We start from the raw sequence: 23411 nt of genomic DNA, 5'->3' as shown, positions 1-23411 counted from the left end.
GATGTGTTTAATGTTCCTCTGTAAACTGATTTCTCACACATTCTCTTTTTCTCCATTTGGGGGAGTCTGGTACTGCTCGCAGAATCTCTTAAACTAAAGGCATACTCAGTGTGTATGTAAAGGAACTACTATTGGAGCTAGTACTATTCTGGAGGAACATTATGGGATGAAAAGATGCCCTGTTGATTATTCCGTGGGGTTACAGAGGCTTGACTACAAACAACAGACTTCCTTCTCTTAGATATTAATCTAATTGTATATATTGTATTTTTAGCTTGGCTAGGACGATTTATTAGGCCTTGACTTATTCCTTAAAAATTCTAATTACAAAAAAAAAAAAAGAAAATTGTGATTCAGGTGCCATGAAATAACCGAATAGAAGCAATCCTATAAAATATACAGTAGTGTCTGTAGTTGTAAAGAAGCTTCTGTATGTGCTACTTTTTTTTTTTTTTTTTTTAAGTTGCAGGTTAAACTGGAAAGTTCTCCCAAGGAAAGTTAGTGGAATTTAGCAGGTGAAGCCAAGAAAGTAAAAGATCTAAACTACAGAACGTTCTTGTGAATTTTTTTTGACAAGACTTGCACAAGTAAATTTGCTAAGTTAGTTTCAAAAATCTTGGCCATCATACATTTCAGTTAAACAGCAATTTTAGTTATATGTGAAGTTGAGCAGAATATGATATCCTTCCAGTACAGAATCACAGAATGACTCTATAGAGACCTTTAAGATCATCTAATTCCAATCCTCTACTATAGGCAGGGTCGCCTCCCTCTAGACCAGGTTGCTCAAAGTCCCACAAGTGCAGCATTTTCAAACATTTCATGAAACCTGACTCACAGCACCTTCAGAGCTTCACAGAATCTAAAATCGGTTCTCTCCTAAATGATGAAACAACAGAACATCAAACCTGAAAACTGTCTTAAGAATGTGGAAGTGTATTGGATCTCATACCACTATGCTAAGGCAACTCGCTTGTCACACTGGAGTACGCGTATGAATCATCAAATACTGGGGAAAAAGAGGTGCCTAAAAGTTACTTAGATTTTGGAGAGGACAAGTTTAAAGTCAGGACTTATCTTTTTTCCTGTTAAAAATCCTGAAATGTTACTGTAGTCTGGGGGAAGTTGTATTTTCTTGGCTATTTTTCAGTGTTTAGAACTACCCATCATCCCAAAATTAACTTTATTTCACGGTTATTCCTCATATGTTTCACTGTCGTTATAAAACCTCAGTGGCAGTGACTAACTTTGTGTTTTATCTAAAGTAACAGAGAAATGATTTTAAGATTGCCACTTGATTTTCATTTGCTTTGTTCCAGGGGAAAATACTATGCATGCATGATAAAGAACCTCTTTAAGCTGCTTTTTTTTTTTTTTTTTTTTTTTTTTTTTTTTGTAATTATTCTAGCTGTTAAAGCTGCTTGTGCTCTTTCAGTTATAAAGACTTTAAAGTTATAAAGACTTATAAAGACCTCACCCATTTGCACAGGGTGTCTTTGTCAAGTCTGGCAAAAATCCCATTCCTTTTTGAGCCACTTCTTACTGGGTCTTGTCAATATGAATGCATTACTGCATTTAGTAAACTAAATTATGGTAAGCAATTTGCAATAGATTGCTGTCAGCAGTGTACGGTGCTACAAAAGAAAAAGAGGGAGAGAGGGAGAGAAAGTAGTTATATAGCCAGTGGCCAAGTAGACCTGTGAAGAAATGTGAATTGTGCTTGTGGTGCCTGGAGACTTCTGGCAGCCATCCCAACTCATTTTTGGTTCTGACTGGGCGTTCGTCATATGTTTCCTTTCTCTTTACTGCTTTGCAGCAGGGTGAGTGAGAATGTTTCTTTGTGAAGACGGTGGTCCCATTAAGTGGATTTGTCATCTTAAATGTACTCCTTGAGTAGAGGTGTCCAAGTCTGCTGTCACTCAGAAATGGCTCATTATATGCTGATGTAGTATAGAATTCTTTCTTTAGAACCTCAATCAGCCTGGCTTTCTGTCCCACGTGTGCTGTAGTCTTCAATTAAAGCTGATAAGGATACGATTAATGAGACATGCCCTATGTTGACTTGCTGCAACAGCTGATCAGAATCATGGGAGTGATACTTTGCTGGATCCTCTGAGTGTGCATGCAGCAATTGCAGTGGTCTTCCAAGATAACACGATGTCCTCATAACTTGTTATTTGCTTGTTTGTTTTTAATTTTGGTGTGTGGCCAAGTTACGTTCTTGGCTTTTTCTCTCTACTCTGATCTTGCAAATACTTGGTCCTTCTTTTTTTTCTTCTCACTGCTACCTTTGTGGAAAGCCAGTATGTAGGCCAGTTATTTCTCAGCAGTGGGTTGTGCTACTTTGCATGATGGTCGTTTGCAAGCTGCCTGCTCACATGGGCTGTTTGCTGTTGTTCGACTTGCTGTGTGAGGGAAGCAGAGCAGATGGGGTCCCTTGCTCTCTTGGTCTTACATGGATGTGTGTTTGGCAAATGCAAACAGATGGTGAGGACTGCTCTGTAGAAAAAAGACACTAGTACCTCTTAGGCTTACTTACATAAAGTTTTATCATTTACTAAACATAGATAAAGCTTCCAGAGAGTAACAGCAGTAAAACTGCTGGTTTAACCATTTTAAGTAAAATGAAGCTGAAAAACCCAAACTGTTCACTTACAGCTGCTCTTCAGAAGCTTTCCTCTAGGTTGATTAACTGAAATACATACAATCATATCCAGCATTCAGAAGAGTAGAATTCTCCTTGCTAGTCCAACAGTTTATCATTGTTAAAGAACAAACGTAAGCGTGAGGATGGCTTTTTCCTTCTCACATACTCACTTTTAGTAGACTTGATGGCAACCCTTTCTGTTAAAGCCTTGAAGAAGTCTTGAACCAAAAGTTTGATCAAAATGCTGTGAAACTGAGACTGTGAGATCTAGTTCAGTTTGTTCTCTTCCAACTTCTCTTAGGTAAAGCTGTAGTCTTCTATGGTGAAGTCATTATTTAAAATAAATATACTTGATGTTTGTCTATGAGCTGCAATCATTAAATATCTTTATTGAAATGAAATGACTGGGAGGTGGAGAGATGAGTGAAAAACTGACACATGCATCCTGTGCAAACTACAATGTAATACAGGAGCTAAAATATCACCTGCATGGTTCAAGGTATAGTAAGTAACTGGATCATAATGGTCCCTAAGTTACGCCTCAGCATAAGAAGGAGCTATTTGTGATTGTGGTACTGCAGGTACTGATTACTCTGATTAAAAAAGGAAGATAGTGTTTAGGCACAGAATGAGCTATGTAATCCCTTGGAGACCTGATCGATCAGCTGCACTCTTCTGTCACTTCGCCAGGAACTTTGGCAGAACAGGTTCTAAATAGGTCTCTTTCTTTTTTTTCTTTCTGCTTGTTGTCTTGCTGATGAAGGTTTTTGTGTGTTGTTTTTTTTTTGTTTTTTTTTTTTCTTAAGAAGAATTTTGCATCCCTCTCTCCTAATTGGTACTGCAAGGTTCTCACATTTTGTTGAGTGCCCAACCCATTGTCAAAACTAATTTTTTTCCTCTTTTCTCACATTGTGCATCAGAAGGCAAAATATGCCTGCATATTCTCAGGTTGCACTTTAATGTGTGAGCGTTCCTTTTCTACCATTCATACTGTGCTGAAGAAGCCATTAAGAACTGAGAATGTATTACAGTAGAAAGAGGAAAATGTAAAGCTCTCTTCCCATGAGGTACAGGGTACAAGGAGTCTTGGGATGTTAGGTGTGTTCACTGAGCTGCACCAAGGGAGAAATAGGATTTTGAATTATTTTAGTTTATTACTAAAATAATAATGCATGGTCAGACATTACTCAACATATCTTTAGTAGCTGGCAGTTAAGAAAAAACAAACAAACAAAAAAACTTCAGGATTTTTCAGAATTATTTTTTTCATATAATTAATCTCCTTGACCATGGGAAAGCTGCTCAAATAATCCAGTTATTAGCAACAACAAACTCAAATGCCAAAAAAGAGGCTACTTTGATAATTTTTCCATCCAAAAGGTCATGATCATATATGTATATTTTTATAATGAGGCAGATGTCAAAGAAACACTCGTGATCTTGCCCCTATCTAAAAGTTTTCCAGGACTTCCACCCCGAGCACTACTGTGTAATGCCATACCAGACAAAATAAAATGCAAGAAATAATGGATAATTGTTGTGTTGGTGAACTCGTAATACTGTGCTTGGAAGCAGGTCAGAACAGTTTGGCAGCAAAAGCAATTCTGAAATGCAGTGAGAATTATTTAGCAAGCACTGGTGCTAGCACAGCAACATCTGTATAGAAAGCTGATCTCCAAATGTAAAGACATTCTTTCCTAAAGAAAGGAGGTGAAATGAGCATCCAGTGCCTGTGAAAATAAATAATCTTCCTCTATATCTGACCAAATAATGCCTGGGCTTTACAGTAGAATTTTATTGAACACTGAGCACCACAGTTCATGTTTTTTAAGTACGTTTTGTTCAACTGGAGAGGCATAAAACACACAGTGTGATCAGAATATTATTGGTGCTTGTGTTCTTCTAACTTCTAAATGCCTGTTACGTGTTTTTTGAATGAGATTTCTAGTTTGAAGTAGAGCCATTTGCCAGAACGATCTAAAAGTGACAGATTTAACTAATTCTTTCTTCACTATTTTTCTTGCTTCCTTCTTTTCTTTCCTGATTAACACTGAAATATTTTCTCCTCTGTTCATTTAAAACCTAGATTTCATCAAATACTTCCCAGCTGTCAAGTCCTGAGCCAGTAAAGCACTGTGGGAAGTCGGCACTCTTCCAGTTGGCAGAGGTAAAATTTATACTCATTAACAGCACAATGAGAAGATGTGTGGTTTCCCCCCCTCAGAATATGAGTTGTACAAGGCTTGCTCTAGCATTACATTCAGTATTTCCAGAGGCATAACTCAGTAAATAATCAAATAATAAGAGAGTTAGGCAGTTGTAGTGGGCCTGGGGAACCTAGTTCTTCTTTATGCATTTGTAAATGTGCATCTTTTATTGGACACCGTACAGAAGTTGTATCTTCTTTCAGGAATATTAACCTTATTACTGTAATAAAAACTAACCCCAGGACAATAGCAATGACAAGACAATTACATTATTTTTTAACGAAGAGGTGAATACCGGGATTCAAAATGTGAAGTTTTATTTAAGAGCCTGGAAGGTGTATTGCTGAACTGGGGACCCAATAGTAAGAGAAGAAAAGTAAACTTTGAGATCATCCAGGAATCTGTATGAAGGCTTGGACGTTGAAGTAGTATGCTGAATTATGAAGTTTACAGTGTCAGTAGAAATTAAGAATACAAGGCAAGGTCTCCCAGGATCCTAGAAAATTTCTAAGAGTTTTCAGTGTAACCTTGTGGAGGTCTCCTTTTTCACATGGATAAATCAAACTTTTGAGGCTTGGCCTATAAATGTTAAAATTATATGCTGCTTTCCAAGTGAGTAAGGGAGGTTCCTGCCACCTTACTCATCTACTTTTTGTTGTTTCCAAAATGATTTCCTTCAGTGAGGAAAGTGGTTCTTTGGATCTTTTCTAGCAGCGTCCATGCATATGTTCTTGCTGCTGAGGCTAATTCCTCTCAGAGGAAAAAAAGATTGGAAGCCCTGAAAGAAAACGCCATGCTCTGAGCCTGCATAGATGAGTATTTCATGCCTTGCAAGGATGGTAATGCTACTAGGAAGATTAACTTTGAGGACTTACACGAGTAGAAGAAAATTTACCTTACCCTAGAGGCAATCTCTGGCAGGAATACTGTTTGTTCGTGTGTGCTGCAACATTATCAGCAGTGCCAACGCAAGGGTCATTACCCTTAGCTACCATCAGTGACTGCTGCAGCCCTGGGACAGAAAAAAGGCTCGTAACACCAAATTGGAGATGCTAGAAGTTTCAGAGGTGTGCTTTGTTATGAGGCAGAAGTACTGTTCTGTAGTATGGCTGTTGAGTTCAGCCTGACTTTTGGAAGTCACCATTCAGAGGTGCCATGTGACTATGAAGACCCAAGTTCAGGGAAGTGCAGAAGCCTGTCCACAGGAGTGCAGGGTTAGTGCTGCATTTCGTGGAAGAAGTGAAGCTTGAGTGTGGCAGTGTGGCTTCAGCGTGTTGGTCAGGTTTCCACGGTCTCTGTCTTGACTATTGTGCAGATGGATTCCTACAAGGCTATGTAAATATACAGAATTAGTGTTAAAGGCTCTGATTTGAAATGACAAAGGCGTGCTTAGCACATCTTCCTTATCTCTAGTTCTTATAGTAGATTAGAACTGCTGATTTTATTCTGTTTTTGTTTGTTTGTTGGTTGGTTTTTGGAGATATCTATGATGCTGGATTGTAATTGGACAAATAAAGTGAGATTCAGCTTAACTTTTCAGATAGCAATTTAGGACCTGGTTTGGAGTATCCCACAAAAACTAAGCTCACATCATTTCCAGGGCATCTTAAGTTTACAGGTTCATTTGGAAGACACTTGTGCTGTGCCACTGTAACTCCAAACCACAGATGCTGTGCACTGGAGGGGGCTGGACTGCTGTCTGCATGCTGCTTGCATGGCAGAGATCCTGAGCGTGGGAGCCTGTCAGCTTTGGCACGCCACACTGCTCTGCTTCTCCTACATCTCTCTTATGTGGATTCGCCAATTTTATCTTATTTATTCCCCACTCTGTGCCTTCATTTTCTGTATTTTACAGATGGTGATAAAATGTAAAAGCAGATGTAATACTTTCCTAAAGATTTCTAAGAATTTCAAAGCTCTAAAAGCAGTTGGAGCAGCCATGCTGCAGCCTGAAGCCTGACAGGCTGCTACTAATCTACTAATCAGCTCTGCTAGGCCTTGTGCAGTGTCTGAATGCACAGACACTTTGTCTTCAGCCTTCAGTGCAGGGGAAAGGCAATGGCTGAGTGCATGTCACTTCCAGGAGGCAAGGAGATCTCTCCTGTTCTGCAGCGTGTTTGCAGCACTAACAATGCCTGGCTGTAAGCAGCAATCAGAGACTTGTGCTGGAATCATCAGAATTTGGGAGGCATAGAGATAGCATTCTTAACTTTTTTTGTTCTTTCCTGTATGGCAGTGATGAGTGTGATTTCTGCAAAGCAGGTTTTTGGGCGCATGTTGGTTGGAAACAGTAAAAGCTGAGCTGATAGAGGTACTGGAATGAAAGCAAATGCTTTAGTTCCTCAGTTCCTAGAATTCAAGTTCTTTCCAAGGGAGCAATTGTAAGAAACCTGCAAGGTTGATCAAAGATTTTAGAACATATCCTTAACAGTAAACATTTTCTTCTTCATACTGATGTTCTGAGACTGATGCTTTGATAAATTCAGAAAATTATTTTTTTACTTCTAGCTGAAAATTGTTGCAAAACACTAAAATGCTGAAGTAGAATACAATCTAATAGAAGTAGAAAGTTTCTTTGAGAATAACTGGATATCTGCTTGCGAAACAGTTTCCCATATGCTGAAGAGTAATCATGAAAGGTTATCAAAGCCTTGAGAGCTCCTGCATGACTTTGGTTTCATAGCAAATCTGTTACATGAATCCTGAAGGACACTTCCAGGCAGTGCCATGTCCTGAGAGAACTAAGCTTCTTAAACTGCGACAGTGAAAGAAATTTGCAAACCAATGTCTAACAAAGCTTTCAGAAGCATCAACTGGATTGTGTGCTTGTATAGGTTGATGCAGTGCCCTAACAGAGCCTCTGGAGTCTATTTACACCTGAGAAAGTATGTACTTCACTTCATCCTCCAGAGAGAATCCTGTCAAGAAGATCCCCAAATCTGGAAATAGCTTTTAATGTCCATGGTGTTTTCTACTGGTGCAGTGTAGTAGTGAGGTTTTATTTGTAACAGCACACACATGTCTATGCTTCTTTTTGATATGCTTATGTAATCTTATGAATGCAGTTTGTCAAGAGGAAAGAAATAATCCTTTCAAATGATGTGATAAACATAGAAGAATTATTCTGGAGAAATAATGTTTTTCTTTATTCTTCTCCTTTGTTTGTTTGTTTGTTTGTTTGTTTTAGATTTCTTCAAGTACATCCCATTCAGGTCCTGATTTAACAAAGCAGTGTGGAACATCAGCATTATTTCAACTGGCAGAGGTAATGTTAAAGTACTGATGACTAATCACTACAGGTGCAGTGGGACAGAGAAGTTAATGGTGTTGATCGCCCGAGTCTGGAAGGCGGTACATTGCCACAGTTACAATTACACTGTAGCTTATAGAAGTTTTTACAGTTTGGGTGTAAAATGGTAAGATTACTCCAGATTAGCAATCAGTTTGTAGACTTCTAAGTTTCCATGTTGCAGTTGATGAGAAGTACCAATCCCTGATAGTAAAGGGGTTATCCAATCTCCATTTGAATCACTTCAATCCCTCCTTTTAGGGATTAGGGTTTTGACTAGATAGGTTTGGTTGGTGGGGGATCAGAATGGAGTTCAAAGGAAGGGCTGGGCTGGTCTGTTGTTCAAACTGCATTGTCATTACAAATACCTTTTAAAAGGCATTAGCCACTTTTGTTATTTTTTGCCTTTCATACATACTACTGTAAGAATGAGCCGGCCAATAACTTTTCTCAAAGCTCTGTTATCATTCTCTTAGCAACTTCTCCATCTAAGACCAGTTAAAACCAATGCCTTCTTACAGGAATGTTTTATTTCTTTTGTTTCTAAGCTTTTTTTTTTTTTTTTTTTTAAATATATATTCCTAATCTTAAAGACTGAATTGTGAGTTTATTTAGATCTTACAAAACAAAAAACACCTTTTTGTAGCTACATATATAGCCTTCTGTACTATTGGTTGCTGCAGGGGAAGCAAAGGTAGAAAAGAAAAAAAAATCCATTGGTGAGAGAATGTGTTTAATTGACAAAGTATCATTAATGTTCAATGAGTTGCATTTGTAAGATTGATCTTTGGCTTCTGGAAATCACAGACTGGTTTACATCATAGTGCAGTGAAGCCACAGAGGTACACTGGTGCCAGAGCCCAGCTCAGCAAAGTTATGGGATTCTCACGGTGTAATCCAACCTGCTTATGAACAGACAGTGAGCTGCCAATTCTTCAGTGTTTCTAATGGTCAGCCTAGTTTGACTTGTGCCACATCAAGGATTTCTACCCAATATGATACAGAAGGAATTTTGGAAACTTATTGCAGAGTCCTATCATTGCTGATGTATGTTTCTGTAAGTGATCTTTTTACTTTGCAAAAATTTGAGAAATCCAAAATCGATGCGAGGAAAACCCAGTGACTTGCAGAGTACATCCATTCTGACCACATGGCCTGTGGGCTGAGCTACAGGATAGGCGACATTGATGTCTGGTTCAAAGCAAGTCTCTACCATCTCATTTCACTCCATGTGGCTGTTCAATTGACGGTTGTTTTAGAAACAAAATAGAACTTGAAATTCAGGTTAGGAAGCCATAAGAGAGACTGTAAGAAGAAAGCCTGCCTTCCCATGGACAACTGCTTGACGCTGTGAAGTGCTAGCCTCTGTAGCAGTGTCAGCATGACTTACAAATGATCCAAAACTGAATGCATCTTCCAAGTAATTGCTGAAAGAACATGGTAGTTTGAGAGACCTTGTTATAGCTCTTATTTTGAATATCACTATTCTTCAGACAGAATGAGCTGTTTTGGTTTCCATTAACATTATCTCCAGGAGGAGATAACCATAGCAACTACTACTGCTTTGCAGTTCTTTGCAGGATAGGGCTGTGACATTAGAATAAAAATTTGGAAGGCTTTTATAGTAAATTCCAAATCATTTTTCTCTTTGAAATAAAGGAAAATGATTGCTGAGATTTGGTCAAATTTTTTATTCACTTTTGGAGGCCATTTGGAAAGTGGAGGAGAGAATTGTTTGTGGAGATATTTGGAAACTGCGAGGGGTATGGATTTGAGATTCCATACAGCTTGACTGTGGTGACAGTGAGATACTGTATTGTTCCATTGCACTTGAGATGTTCTGAAAAATCAGTCTAGCAGTGTCTTTCCAGGATATGTAAAAGGCACTTGAAGGATGGAAACACAACTTAGAATATTATGTTTTTGTAGGGTTTTTTGTTGTTGTTGTTATTGTCTTTTACAGCAATAGAATCCACTAGTCTTATTTCATCTGCTTCATTAGAACTTCGGCATTTTTTTCAGTATTGTTCTTCAGCATAGTTTGCTTTCATAAATTAGGATCCTAGAGAGATTTCCTGTGTAGCACTCCTGATAATACAGGTAAGTAATGTTAACAGTTGATGTTTATTTCATAGTAACTATTTTTAACTTGCTTTAGATGTGCCTTGCTTCAGAAGGGGTAAAAGTGAAAGAACCTGGGAAAATAAAAGTGGAAGTATCAGAAGATGTGACAAGGGAAGTTCCTGAAATGGAAGTGGAAGAACTGGAGAAGACAACAATAAAAGACTCCTGTACAAGAAAAATGGAACAATCAGAGACATTGAAAAACTGGGATGAGACAAAAGCTGAGGAATTAGAAACTGTAAAATGCAGTGATTTTACTAGTCTTCTAAAGGATAGCAATCCTTTTGAGAGAAATGATAACACAAAGGATTATGTGTGCCGTTCTCCAGAGCTTTCATTAGCTGAAATGAGTATCCTTGGGCTAGGCAAGCCAGAAAAGTTGAAGAAGAAGAAGAAGAAAAATAAGTTGGACCGGCACACGAATGAAAAATCCACCCCTAAAAAGCCTTGTAAAAAGAGGCAGTCCTCCGAGTCGGACATTGAGAGTGTAATGTATACAATTGAAGCTGTTGCAAAAGGAGATTGGGGTGCTGAGAGACTTGAAGAAACTCCACGCAAAAAAGCCCGCCCATCCTCAAATGTGAAGGGAAGCATGTTGGATACAAAATCACCAAAGAAAAAAGTGAAATCTAAAGAGAAGAAGACATCAAAGGAGAAACCCATGGAGACCACCAAAGAATCGAAGCCTCCTGATTTCCTTAGTATTACAGCCAACAAGGAAGTACCCTGTGAGGCTTCTGATAGCATTAAAGTGGAACCACTGACCCCAACAGAGGAGGTGGTGCCCCAGAGCTTACCAGAACAGGTCAAAACAGAGGACAGTGACTGTGTTAAAAAAATAGAAACCTGTGGCTCCAGGAAATCAGAGAGATCTTGCAAAGGTGCTCTTTATAAAACTCTGGTGTCAGAGGGCATGCTTACGTCTCTGCGTGCTAACGTGGACAGAGGTGGGTGGTTTTAACTGCTTCATTTACAGCATGAACCACGCAAGTCTGCTGTGGTATGGGAGGAAGAGCAACGGTTTATGTTAAACTGGTGTTTAAGAAGTGTGTGATGGGGTTTCTGTGTCTGATTGCCTGAAATACTGGGGCTTGGGGGCTTCATGGTCCATGGCAGATCATCTTGAGTCCTGCAGTCTGCATTCCTATTTATCTGTGCTTCTTTGGTTTTGTCTTTTGTGATCTGAGATTTAGCTTTTTGACTGAAGGCTTGTCCAGTTGATTCATCAGCCTGCTGATAGTAGTCTGTAGGATCTGTGTTACATATAACCCTGACCAATTGCTTTCCGTGTAAATGTCTCTTGAAGCTGTGGCTCTGAGCACAGTTGCCCATCCTACAAAAGGCAGAAATGTTGTGCTTTCCCTTTGGTTGTTAGTTTTGCTGTAGGTGATAAACAAGAAAACTGTGCCTTGAAAAGGATACATTTGAGACTGAACGCTTCCAGAAATTTTCATGAGATATACTGAAATATGTTTTTCGAAATAGTAGATTTAAATGGGTAATTATTCAAAGTGGAAATGAAAAAAGGTGCTTGTAATTTAGGTAAGTTTGTTACTGTAAATCTACTCATTTCTTTGTCTTCCTTCATACCTCAGAGGGTCCTGATTTTGAAGGTAGTATATATGTAAAGGAGGGGGAAAAAAAAAGTCGCCAACAAGTTGATTATCTTGTTCGGGCAGGGGAAGAAGGATTGTTTTGCAGCTCCTTGAGAAAGGTCGGACATCATAAATTGCATTGATGAATGGATATGCAAGTTTCTTCTGAGCTCACCTTAGCACTTTTTTCTAAGATGAGAAACAATTTTCTGCCTTCATCCCAGGAAAAAGAAGCTCAGGAAAAGGCAACTCCTCAGATCATGAAGGATGCTGGAATGAAGAAAACTGGGCTTTTTCCCAAAGTGGGACAAGCGGGAACAAAAAACTGAAAAGGCCTAAGCCAAAGGAAGAATTTGTTTTTGGGTAAGTTGCAGTTTTACACTGTTCAGAGTTTTAACAAGGTCAGCCTGATACCTTAAGAGTGAGTCTTCCCCATAACAGTTAGTGAATATCTAACACTCAAACATTTTAAACTACATAATCAGGATGAGATAGAATTCTTGAAAATTGCCAACCTCTTTGGTTGAGTTATACTCTAGATTCCTGCTGGTTATATATATCCCAAAGTAATTTCTCTGAGATCTTTCCTGGTTTGCACAAATGTAAACAAATTTGAATGACATTATTTGCTCACTTGCTTAAGAAAAAAACAGCAAAATACAATATTTACCTGCTCAGGAGATGAAGAGGGTTCATGATATTTTCAAAGCACTTTATAAACAATATTTGAAGATTTGAGTAGGTGTTCAAGCAGCGAAAACAGAATTAGACTAGAAAAAAAGAGATTTCTTTGCCCACTTGAAATTGCTGATGGAAGAAAACTAAGTACCATTCTAATATTTGTAAATAATTATGATAGATACACCATTTTGCCTCCATAGAGGCAAGATGTATGTACAGTAAAGGAATTAAGTATACCAGAAGAATAATTAATGATTTCAAATGCATTGAAATTTAGTACAGCTGCATAGAATTAATCTTCTACTATTTGAATAATAATTTTTGTAAGAGTACTAACAGACTTATTTAACTGCAGGCATAGCTGTAAAATCTGTTTGGCCATTCATACTAACTTGCATATTCTTGAAGACTTCCAATTATCTGAATTCAAAGGGTGAAAATGAATTTAAAAAGGAGTAGATTTTCCATGCTTCATGCTTAAAACTATAACGTGTTTCTTTTGTGCCAGCCTTTTTTATGCCCTTTTTATAACCTGTTCTATAGGAAATATAGCTCACATATGCAGCTCACTGTGCAGCAAAGATATTAAATTGGTGAAAGTCTCCAAGCGTTCTCTTCTTTGGAGCAAAACTAGTGGTACACCTTGTATTTCTAGTGCAGTGCATATAAACTTTGTAATTGTCCAGATTTTAAATTAAAAATTGGGAAACTTTTAAGTCATGTTATGGCATGAAAACTAAGTGGATTTCCTAGCCAAAAAAAAAAAAAAAAAAAAAAAAGTAGTTTCAAATAACTTATTCAAGGTTGTTATGAAAACTGTGTACCAATTCATTTGACAGATACTGTTCTACCATAGTTATCTGGCTGGGTGGGAAAAATACATATTTACAGATGTTGGTTCCTGATTTAGCCATGCCATTAATGAATATGAGCTCTGTAAAGGCAGAATTTGTGGAGCCAAAGTGCTGAAGAAGGTATTGGTTGTCCTTGTTCCTTACTCTGCCTGATCTTCTGTCTACTCAAAGAGCTGTTTTTACTTTTACTCACCCTTCTTAAACCTTTTTGCTCCCTTCATCACCTTTCAGCATTAGGGCATCTGTCTGTTGGGTTTTCTTGCTGCCATTGGAATTGCTCCTTTTTCCCCTTACTTTTCTGTGTCCTCTTAGCTTCTTCTCCATTGGTAGCTGCCTACGTTTGCCCTGGCGATGCATGCCAGGTGTGCTTCGTCTGTGTACAGCTGAGTAGAGGTCAAACAAAGAATCATTTTGTGTACCAAAGGTTTCAGAATGCAACTGAATTTACATCATGTTTCAAGAAAAACAGAAAGAATTAATGTTTATTATGGCACTTCCAAGTGTATGGAATCTGATGCCCATCTCTTCCAACAGTTACAGAATCACAGACTCGCAGTCATGCCAACATCTACTGAGTTTTAGTTTTCCATAGCAAATAGCTATGTAGGGTTCCTGAAGCTATGAGCTAATTGTATTTCTCATCTCCCAACAAATAAGAAGAGAGGAAATATAATCCCCCAGAAGGAATACAAGGCTAATTGTAATCCTGAAGTACAACATTCTATAATTACTTTTTATTTCCCCAAAAGATTGGATCACTTGCCATTTTTTTTTTAAGATAGTGTGACATTTTTGCTCTAATTTGAATTGTTATTTCCATTCCAGCGTGATGTGACTTCTTTATGTGAAATTGTCCAGATTGTTTATCTATTGGTTTTGCCTTTTTTCCTTCCCCTCATAGAACAGACAAATCTAATTTACAAATCTGTGCAGCTAAATGTCACCAGCATGACACTGATTTTTATTTTTACATTATTTGCATCTATTAAAACTTACTTTGTACTTAATTACAAATGCAGAAGCTGGATTGTATGTACATATCCCAAAGTTGGATTAATATAGTTTGTTTACAGTATGTCTGCATCTTTTCCTTCTCAATATATGTACATGTATATGTGTGTATGCACTCGTATTCATAATATATCTTTTCTCTAGAAATGCAGTTACATTTAATTTGATTGGTTTTGTTTCCCCTTTAGCTTAGCAAAGTTGGAAGAAGAATTTGAAAAGAAATTCAACAGCCTCCCTCAATACAGTCCTATTACCTTTGACAGGAAAAATTCATCTGTTCCAAGGAAAAAGAGAAAGGTTGGAAGCGGCTCATCTGAACAACCAAAATCCAACAAAGGTAAATTAGTGTGCACTACGTTCTTAATAACAACGCTTTGACAAGCTCAGAAATGTATGTCTTCTTACCTTACTGTTATACATGTGGAAAGTGTGTAGTCAAAACATTTTTCTAGCAATGAAGCTACTAGGTTCTCACCTGGATTAAATTCTATGCTGTAGTCTTAACTTCTGATTTCCATGCTGAGTAGAGCTTGTTGGAGCTTGTACACAAAATAATTTCCTCATAGCAAACAAATTTAACAAAAATGGGAATATTTGTTAGAAAAGTGGATTTGTCAGGTTTTCTCGGGGGAAAATAGGGAGAAAATGGCAGAATATCAAAAAGCTATTTTGAAGTTTTTCAGAGAATAATTCTAAGCAGTTTTGCATTTAAGAGTGCTTTTAGGCTCTATAAATTAAAACATAGGATACCAGAAGTGTCTGAATCAAATGTGATTTTTTTTTCCCCCTCAGGATCCTAACTCTCCACTGTCAGTTTGTTCTGATAAAAATGCTTTGCCTTTGCTCAGCTCCATTGCTTGGGGTTATAAAGGAAGAAAAACTCATGACACATCTGGCTGTTTTATTTACAGACAACCTGTAACAGAGGTAGTAGAGAAGTGAATATATGTTACAGAAGATGCTTTTTTGACTCTGGCATCACAAAATCATGCTCTGCTACTATGATAGTATCATAAACTGGCTGACTTTCAAATCCAGTATGTGTATTTTAGCCAGGCAACCCTGGATTAGGTCTTTGCTTTTTGAATGCTTCAAAAATAATTACATTAGAATATGCAAGATTGAGCAGCTGTTCTTTTCTAGCACATGTCAGTTTTTGTATTGACTTTCATATATATATAATTAGATATGGAACAGTCAGACTTTTGCAGATTTAGACTTGTGCTAGTACCAACTGAGTTCTGGCTCTTTTTTTTTTATGGGATATATTTGACAGAACTTCTTTGATATGCACGAATGATTTATTATTTTTTTTTTAATACAATGGTCTGTTAAGCAACATCTTTTGAGAACAAGATGATCTGTAAATTGAAGCTGTAATAGCAGCTGCTTGTATTTCTTGCTATAGTATTTACCTCTTCAAGTGTCTGTATGTCCTTAAAACAAACAAACAAACAAACAAAACAGGTCAAGAGTTGTTTGTTTGTTTGTTTGTTTTTTTAAATTGCATGATACAGTGTCATTCCAGCCAGGTAACCTAGAACTGGAATTTTGCTTTTTTGGTAGGTTCCTAAGAGCAAGCTGGTTTTTATCCTTGTTTGCATCACTATTACAAGGCTTAGGAAGATTTTAGCCATGTCTCAAAGGAAGGTCAGAAGCATAACTGCAAGCAGGTCACAATCCTGATACAAGTAGTTTTGGCACAGCCCTAAGGAAGAGGCTGTGGAGCATTTGCCTGTAGCTGGCAATAAGGGTTCGTAAAGCTAAACCAGCTGACTCTGTGCTGAAGCAGATGGCCAGCAGTCATGTGAACTTTTCCACCAACTGAGCTGTGGGGTTGCAACAAGCAGCGCCAGGGGCAGGAATATCTGATGGTGACACCAGTGCTTATGCAGTGAACGTATAACCACAGCCCTGAAATAAATCCAGACTGAGATATCACTATCTGTACCCAATTTCAGTGAATGCTGAATTCACAACAGCTAGCTGAGAGAGCTGGCAGCTGGCATCAGTCATTCCAGCTCCCTGGAGAGTGAGGCTCAGCTCCCAAAAGCTAATTGAAAAACTTCCCAACATATCTTTCTTTTTTTCTCTTTTGGAAAAGAAAAATAAAAATTGCTAAAATTATAGGCATTCCATGGTAATGGGTTGATTTTTAATTTGTTTTCTTCCAGATTTTTTAGAATTCTTAAAATTAGCATGCAAGCTGTGTATTTGAAGCAACCTGAACAAAACTGCATTGAACCAAGCTTACTAGATCTATAGGGAAATGGTTCCAGCTGTGCCGAAAACCCATTAAGCTGAATTCCCAAATTAATTTGTTTCTTCTGACAGACTGTTCAGCCTAAACACACTGTTGGCTTGCTTACCAACTCTGAGTCCAAAGACACCTAGAGAATTCTGGCCTCCAATGGTGTTATGCATACAGGTCTACATACTAGGCTTCTGCTAAAGGAAAGCATGGGAAGCAAACGTGTTGTGCAAAATGATGGAGACTGCTTTGGAATGGTTCTGAGTTTTTTTGAATTACCATGTTTATACCATTAGAATTCAGCAAAAGCAGAAGTGGCTTTTTTTGTTTGGTTGGTTTTTTGTTTTGTTTTTTTTTTTTGCAGTGTGATGAGCATGAACTGTTAAGAGGCATACAACTCTATGGGTGTAACTTTGTGTAGGGACACAGGAGACCTTAACTTTGCTGTTCTCTGTCTTGTCCTCTTGTGTGGAGTTGTCTCTGCTGCTTATGCTTTCTTGGAGTTGTTTTTGGTGTAAGGCTTTAAAAGAGGCATCCATTACAAATGCAGTGAACATATATGAGTGAGGCCTCCTATGTATGTACTTTTCCAACAATACATACTGATCATTAGGGGTAGGTTTAGCAAGTGCTCTTTAAAATTGAGCCCAGCTTTTCCTGAATGAGCATTGGCAGAATGATAAACTTCCCATGCGTTTTCAGTCTTCAGATAAGTGTATTTTCTGCAGACTTTGGATTAGTGCTTACTAAATATGGAAAGTAGATCAGAGTGATGCATGCTGAAACTTCCACAGGATGTATGGAAAATAAAAATAGGATTTTTTTTTTGGTTTGGAGGTGGGACGTTTGTTTCATAACTAGGTTTCTATGCCTTAAAGCAAAACAAAAAAACATATTCTACCCTGCCTGACAAGGGTGCCACATTTGATTTTCTGTCAAATGTTATTAAACTATAGTTACAGGAAGCTAAATAAGGAGATAAGCCTGGTTTGTTGCCTGACCCAAACAGGATTGTCAGGACTTTTTTTTTGCTCTAAAGCAGAAAATCAGTAGATCAGTGTCCACTGAACTCTTCCACTATCTTGTGCCCAGTCCTCACTTCAGGTAGTTCTTTCGATATAAAAACACTACAGAACCCTGTGACGTAACTGTTTTAATTCCATGTGTAAAGTGAGTGCTGAATTTTCTTAAATGAAAGAGGTTTTTCTTTTCCCCAGAAGTTTCTAATTTGTCCAAATTCTGCTCCCATCATGTTAGCAGGAATCTTCAGTGGGAGTAGAACTGAATAAGCCACGACCTTTCTGCAAATCCCACTCCGATTGTTTGGTACCAGGGTTGTGCACCTACTGTAGTAATGTAACAAAATGGCTGAAAAATACAGCCATGCTGAATTTGTACAGATGGCCTGCTCCAACATTCACTGGATCTGTGACTGATTTTATTTTTCTCCTTTCCAATGGCATATGTGCCAAAACATCCCACCGCACAGAAGCCATCAGTCTACAGTGAGTCACTAATACAGTTATTTGCAAAAATGAGCAGCAGGCATAGTCATTATTTCTGTCGTGCTCTGTGAATAAATGCTCACTTACACACTAAGCACTTCACTAAAGCTCTTGTTTTGGGAAGGCAAGTAGAAGAAAGCATATTATACTGTTATTTATGAAAGGAATTTTCTGCTTTTTTTTTTTTTTATGGACTCTAGGACTAGAAATAAAGCATCAACTTAAAATAACTTCTCTGTGGCATTCCTTTCAGCCTTAGCTTGGGATTTTGGAGACTCAGTTTTGAGCATTAGGATGTCTGGAGATGACATGCTGTAAAATTTCAAAGGTCACAAAAATACGATGTTGTTGTCCTGAGAGATTTCGAAATGCAGAGGTTAATATTTGGTGAGCTCAGTTCTTCTAGGAGCTGTGGAGAATGTGGGAGTTGCACCAACCCAGTGGTCTCATAGGGTGAGGCAAGGACCTCAGCAGGAGGGTCTCTTTGTCTCTCCAGTTGAGGTCTGTATTTGGCAGTTCATTGATTCGTTTCTTAATCTAAGGATTGGATGTGGCAGTTTTCAAAGAATTGAACAGTCTGTTAAGCAATTGCTAGACAATTTGTACATGTAAATGTGAAAGTAACTGTAGACATTATTTCACAAGAAAAAGGCAAAAAGGGTAGGATATTGGAAATTTCTTTACAAGAAGATGTCTTCTCTTTTCATCCCAATGAGATCAATGTTTTGAGTTTTCTATGTGGGAACAGAATGCCCTGTGCAAGTGTCATGTGTTGCAAAATGCCCTTCATGTTGCAGGTGTAAGCTTATCAGAAACGTTTCTTGGATAGCACAGGAGAAATTAAAGACAGTTTTCCTTCTTCATGAAATGGCTGTTGTTTTCTGGAGAGTTTTTAATCTCATTTGTGCTCCTCAGTTGCTGACAATCTATGGGATTGATTTAAACAGTTTGTGAGAGTGCAGGCTGAGCTATAGAAGTGGAGACTAATGTGATACTGTGTAAAGTGTTGCCAGTACCAAACACCTGCAAAAATAAAAAACAAACCAAAGAAACACAACTGTAGTAACAGAAATGTCCTGAGAGTCCTCTCTTGCATATCTGGTGGAACGAACTGTCAGAAGGATTTGTCTCTGTTTGAATGAAGTGTTAGACGTCAGCCTTCAGAAAAGACCATTTTTTTCACTTACACTTTACCTTGACTTCGCTGAGATTTTCTGTGTGCCTTCTTTTGCATTTTTGCTGCTCTGGCAGTATATTGCTCATTCAACTCTGTGATACTCAGGAACCTATTACAGAATTCACAGAAACAGTCAAATAAGTTTGAGTGAATACAGCCTATTCTACCAAGCCCTCTAGCATTCTCTCTATGTCTTCTAATAGAGCTATTAAAATTCAAGCCAATGCTGTCTAAGATGGTGCCTGGAATACTTTTTGCTTTGGTTTGTTCTTTGATGTCTGGGTATTTCATGATATTATTTATCTTTTCCCAAATTTTGATTTCTGTATTGTTTTTGATTACGTTTTTTGGTTTTGTTTTGTTTTTAAAGGCTGTTGTTATCCACAAAGCCAAAGTATAAAAAAATCCTAGTATTTCTGTACCTGTTTCTGTCTGGAATTTACCTTTCTATTTTTTCAGCGTTTTTGAAATGGAACCTGATTTCTGTGAATGTTGTTCTCCTAAATCTTGATCCTTCTTGCAAGTGCTACACATTTTCCTTCTTCATTCCTGATGTACAGAGATAGGTAGTGATCAAAAACTCAGATGCATAACATGTATTTATCTTGCTTGCACATCATGACGTAGTTGCAGTTTCTTATCAGTAGGCAATGCATGTCTGGTTTCTTGTAAGGAGAAGAAGTGGAGGTCAGTGTTTGTGACAAGTAGAATACAGATCCTGCCACACAACAGTTGGATGCCCTCTTGGTAGGATATCAGCTGTCTTTTCATCTGCAGCTCATCTCTTTTCTGTTTAGACAGCTCTGTTTGAACTAACCTGAAGACTTGCTTACCTTTGCCAATATGTGTAGTTTGTTTCCGAGAACTCCATAAAAACAGCTTTGCAGTGTGTAGAGATGATCTATCTAATCTTTGATCTGTTATACCTTTGCTGCTGTACTGCAGTTTACCCCATTAGTGTGTCAAAGGATGGCTTCCTTTTCACCTGTGCTAGTGGTATGCTTTGTTGGTTACTGTCACTTAGAGTGCCTTTTGACTATTTCTAGTAAAGAGTACTATCAAAGTGGGGACAATAACAGTTGCCAAACACACTCTCACTTTTCTCCCCTGGGAGCTTTTGCTTCTGCCTTTTACTATGAACTTATTTCTGGTCTCCGAAAAAGCAAACCTAACTCTTGCATCTTACGGTGGATTGGCTCTGCCTGGTAAGTAAGTTACTGTGCAGTCACTCATTCTCTTCCCCAAGAGTGGGATGGAGTACAGAATCAGAAGTGCAAAAGTGGGAAAGAAAAATGTATGGGTCCAGATAAAGACAATTTGAGTGACTGGAGGGAGGAGGAAGGAAGAAAGGAAAAAAAGGGAGGAAATAATGCAAAAATAATCACTCACCACCAACAAACCCATGCCTAGCTAGTTCCTAAGTAACAGCTACTTTGGAAACCTGTCCCCGGTTGTACTGTTTAATGTGATGAAACATGGTATGAAACATCTTTTTGGTTTGTTAGGGTCAACTATCATGTCTGTGTCCTCTATCAACCTCCCTCTTGTTCACTTCCAGCCTCCTTAGTGGGGAGTTTGAAAACACAAGGCCTAGATGCAAGCACTGTGTTCAATAACGACTGAAACAGTGGAGTGTTAGCAACACAGTTTTGGTCACCAATTTAAAACAGCACGGTATGGGCTGCTGTGAAGAAAGTTACCTCCACCCCAGTATACATCCAAAAGGGAGCATGTCTTCAAACAAGCAAAACTTTTGTTTTATGGTATGGCAAAGTTTCAAGTGGTCATTCTTCACAATGCTTTGGGACCCTTAAGCATTAAAAGCTGATGAGTTGAAGTACAGCCTACTGAAGCCCACAAAAAGCCTCCAGGAGTCATAATGGAGACTTTCTCTATTGTGCTTCCCTATGAAATGGTGTCCTGCATTAGTGGAATTAGAGGTTTTATAATAGATACTGTAATGTTATAGTTTTTTTTTTTCAAACTGCTAATTAAAAGTATGTATTATTAATGTTGTCTGTAGGTTCAGTCCAGTCTAAGAGAAAGAACTTTTTCCCCAAAATTGTCAGCAAATATAAGCACAAAAAGAAGAAGCTTAATGTTCCGGACAAAGGTACTGGTAGTGAATTACTTAGTTAAGGTTTAGAGCCGTATGCTCTCTGAATTCAGTCTTGGGTAATGCTTCTAGGCAGAGGCTACTCAGCTCTCTGGTATTTGATTGCTTTGATCCCTTATGACCCTGTCTGTTTTGATTCCACTAGCTCCTGGCTCTAGTTGATCACATTATAATATTCCAGTATGATACTGTTTTGCTGCTATTTGGTATCTCCAATTACAATTTCCCTGTTCTACACTCTATGCAGCAGAGCTGGCAAAGCATGGGCAGTTCTGTATTTGGCCCTGAACTATTTTTGTCTTCCACTGCTCATAGCTCTCTAGTCCTTTGGTTTGCCTTATCTCCATCCCTTTCTACATAAGAGACCAGATTGTTTGCACTTGGTCAGACCATTTATTCATGTTGTTTGCTCCTTCCTCTCTGATTTCCATCTGTCTAGAGCTCTGCAGACTGCAGCTGGTCAGAGCTTGAAAGCTGGTTTCTGCACCAGTTCTCAGAAATAGTTCTGCCAACCCTGAACCAACCCTCCCTCTGCAGAAGTCTTAACAGCTTCCTGTTTCCCCTTAGGTTGAAGATAACATCTACAGTTTAAATTCTGCTTGGGACTTCCTCAGTCCTCTATCCTGCTAGTAGATCTCCAAAGTCTTTTTCTTGCTACAGCATTCTGGTCCTACTTACCTACACCTCATAACTTCTAGGATCATTTTTATGTGTACTGAGTGTACACAGTTATAACTAAGTCTGTTTTCCAAGGCCTGTGTTGTTGTTTTTTTTTTTAATCTTTTTTTTCCCCCTACTCCATGATATCCAGATCTTGGAGTAGAGTACCCTCCCATATCATCCCGGTAGTGTAGCAGGGCCTCTGTGGTCACTCATTTATAAGACTCTATTAATTTCTTCCATTTATTTTTTTTTTCCCACTCCACGTGTATCCCATTTTAAGATAATAAAATGACAGCTTCTCCAGGATCTTTATGCTTGATCCCTTTCCCTAAGGCTTAGCTGTGTCATTTGCTCTCCTTTCCTGATGCTGTGTTTTGTATCCTCTGTGGTGCACTTGCACTGTTTTCCCTTATAGGCTGTGCCAGCTCTTCTGCATCCAGCAATGCAAACATTTTTAAATTACTTATGTTTTTTTCATGGGATTTGCATAACAAACATGTTGTGGGAGTTGCTCATAAAAAGTAACTATCATGCTTCCGCGCCAGAGTGAGAAAGATATCACCACACGTTATCACTGGGTGCCAGTCAAATTTTTGTGTCTTAATTATTAATAGACCACAGAGATAAATTAGTTTAAGTAAGATTAAGATCTAACATTAAAAAGCAGTATTAAAATTATCCTATAGGAAAAGAAATAGAAGCGTTTAATACAAGATAAAGTAAAAAAATATCTGTAGATAAAACATGAAGTGTTTACACAAAAACCTATTTGATTAAAAGAAACCAGCCTGTTTTGGTATAAAATGAAGTATGCACTATGATCAAAGATTAAAGCTTGACAAGTGTTGAATACCCTGGCCTTATTCCAGTACAACAGCGGCATGCCCCAGGAAATTGAGAATGTGAATAGTATCATAGTGTCTAAACATTAAGGACGTGTCTATGCATTTGCTGGAGCAGGGCCAGTTTGCTAAGCTCATCCCAAGACTGAAGAAAGGCATGAGAAGCTTGAACCTACCAGTCTTACACAGCCCACATGGAAATCATCAAAGGAAAGACATTGATATATATATATATATATATATATATATATACACACACACACACAAATGTTCAAGGGGAATTGTATTTTCTGAGTTAAAGTGGTGAAAATTTGGGGTCTTGGCTACCATAACTGCACAGTGAGGAACAGTTATCAGCCTAATGCAGTCTCAGTATGATCTTGATGTACATCATACATCACAGTTTCATGAATTCCTTGGCAGTGTGACCCTAAACTCTTTGAATCCAA

At 38.2% G+C, this 23411-nt stretch overlaps 1 protein-coding gene across 9 annotated transcripts in view; it reads left to right on the top strand.

Moving 5' to 3' along the window:
* BBX (BBX high mobility group box domain containing) overlaps window positions 1-23411 on the top strand; it is a 128568-nt gene that overhangs the window by 91604 nt on the left and 13553 nt on the right. For 7 of the 9 annotated variants that reach the window (XM_042867414.1, XM_042867408.1, XM_042867411.1 and 4 more), the window contains 5 exons: window positions 4734-4814; window positions 8042-8119; window positions 10302-11214; window positions 12087-12225; window positions 14597-14745. In XM_042867414.1, the coding sequence (XP_042723348.1) occupies window positions 4734-4814; window positions 8042-8119; window positions 10302-11214; window positions 12087-12225; window positions 14597-14745 (1360 nt within the window). The remainder of the gene's footprint in view (window positions 1-4733; window positions 4815-8041; window positions 8120-10301; window positions 11215-12086; window positions 12226-14596; window positions 14746-23411) is intronic. The other 2 variants (XM_042867412.1, XM_042867413.1) reach the window with 2 other exon arrangements.

The sequence above is a fragment of the Lagopus leucura genome, unplaced genomic scaffold, assembly GCF_019238085.1.
Source record: "Lagopus leucura isolate 7727_CA_CO unplaced genomic scaffold, USGS_WTPT01 Super-Scaffold_100001, whole genome shotgun sequence".
Taxonomy (NCBI): Eukaryota; Metazoa; Chordata; class Aves; order Galliformes; family Phasianidae; genus Lagopus; species Lagopus leucura.
This window is presented reverse-complemented; position numbering and strand designations above follow the sequence as displayed.